Source organism: Bos grunniens, chromosome 8 (genome assembly GCF_055505025.1).
Source record: "Bos grunniens cultivar Pamir isolate PY7600 chromosome 8, Bosgru_T2T1.0, whole genome shotgun sequence".
Classification (NCBI taxonomy): domain Eukaryota; kingdom Metazoa; phylum Chordata; class Mammalia; order Artiodactyla; family Bovidae; genus Bos; species Bos grunniens.
This window is the reverse complement of record NC_141172.1, coordinates 21570892-21572208: the sequence shown is the minus strand read 5'-3', so window position 1 is coordinate 21572208 and position 1317 is coordinate 21570892. Positions and strand designations below refer to the sequence as shown.

At 46.3% G+C, this 1317-nt stretch overlaps 1 protein-coding gene across 1 annotated transcript; it reads right to left on the bottom strand.

The window, feature by feature from the left end:
- Nucleotides 1-235: 235 nt before the first annotated feature.
- LOC147366784 (interferon omega-1-like) lies at nucleotides 236-931 on the bottom strand. The gene has a single exon (XM_086414145.1). It carries the CDS (start codon nucleotides 926-928, stop codon nucleotides 266-268), a length of 663 nt encoding a protein of 220 aa, XP_086270271.1. The 5' UTR covers nucleotides 929-931; the 3' UTR covers nucleotides 236-265.
- Between the last annotated feature and the right edge of the window lie 386 nt (nucleotides 932-1317).

Genomic DNA, 1317 nt, shown 5'->3' with positions numbered 1-1317 from the left:
TTTTATACAAAAATGTAAAATATTGAGATAAAATAATACATTAAATAAAGAAAATATAAATAAATAACATCAAAGTAGTCATTGCTTATAGACTGATACCCTTGCAGCTGGGTACTTGTATATCCACTTGCTTACTCATACTGTATTACTGTGATTTGACCTAACTAATTCAATAAGGTTCGTGGCTAAAGCAGAACCAGAGTCTTCCAAAATGACTACACTTGAGTGTGCAAGGATGATGTGGCATCTTAGTCAGTGAGTCATGTCAAGGTAAATTCTGGTCTCCATCCGTCATTCTTAACCTTTCTTGCAAGCTGGTTGATGAAGACAAGGATCTCATGATTCCTAGTCTGACGATTTCCCAGGCACAGTCGCTGTATTCCTTCTCTTTCAGGTAGACATGGATTCCGTGGAAGTACCTCTTCACGGCCAGTGTGGGGCCCGTCCTTCCCAGGGCAGAGTCTTCCTCTCCCATCACTTGCCCCAGGCAGGCGTCCAGGTCATCCAGCTGCTGATGGAGTCCAATGCGGAGCTGCTCCAGGAGGGTGGTGTCCCAGGCAGCAGAGGAATGCTCTGTGTGGAAGAGGTTGAAGGTCTGCTGGAGCATCTCGTGGAGCACAGAGAAGGCCTGGGCCTCCTGGAGCTGGCCACCCTCCACCATCTCCTGGGGGAAAGCGAAGTCTTTTCTGTCCTGCAGACAGAAGCGAGGGGAGAGTCTCCTCATTTGGTCCAGGAGCCTGAGGTTCTCCCTGCCAACCAGCACGTGGTTCTGAGACAGGTCACAGCCCAGGGATCCTCCCGGGCCATAGCTGACCAGCACCAGGGCCATCAGTAGAGAGAGCACGAAGGCCATGGGGAAGTTGAGGCTGCTGCTGGGCTGGCTGAGACGGCGTCTGGTGGAACCTTGAGGTTGGTTCTCTGATGCCATGCTTTCTAAGCAAAGCCATTAAATAGGGAACACAGTAATTTTCATTTTCTAGTCATTTCTGTACACTTTTACTTCCTATTTTGGTTTTCTGTTATGTATTCTGAATATGGTCAAAGAAATTGTCATCAATTTATAAACTATTAATTTTACCTTTTCCCAGTAACTTCAGACGTGCTTATCCAAATGGATATTCATCATCAAATGAGAAGGTCTTCGTCTTATGTTAGAATTGAAGTACATTTGTAATTACACCCATATTGTTCCCTGTCTCTCATGCATGTCTCTCATCCTCTCCTCTTGTCCAGGAACACATTTGTAGCCCTCATCTTAGGCTCCATTTTCCCCTCTCAGTTTACCTAGGAAGCCAGGCTCCCTCAGCCCTATGGTTT

Bases quoted from the DNA above. Each gene is read 5' to 3' on its own strand.
- LOC147366784 (XM_086414145.1), bottom strand. From the start codon at position 928: ATGGCATCAGAGAACCAACCTCAAGGTTCCACCAGACGCCGTCTCAGC.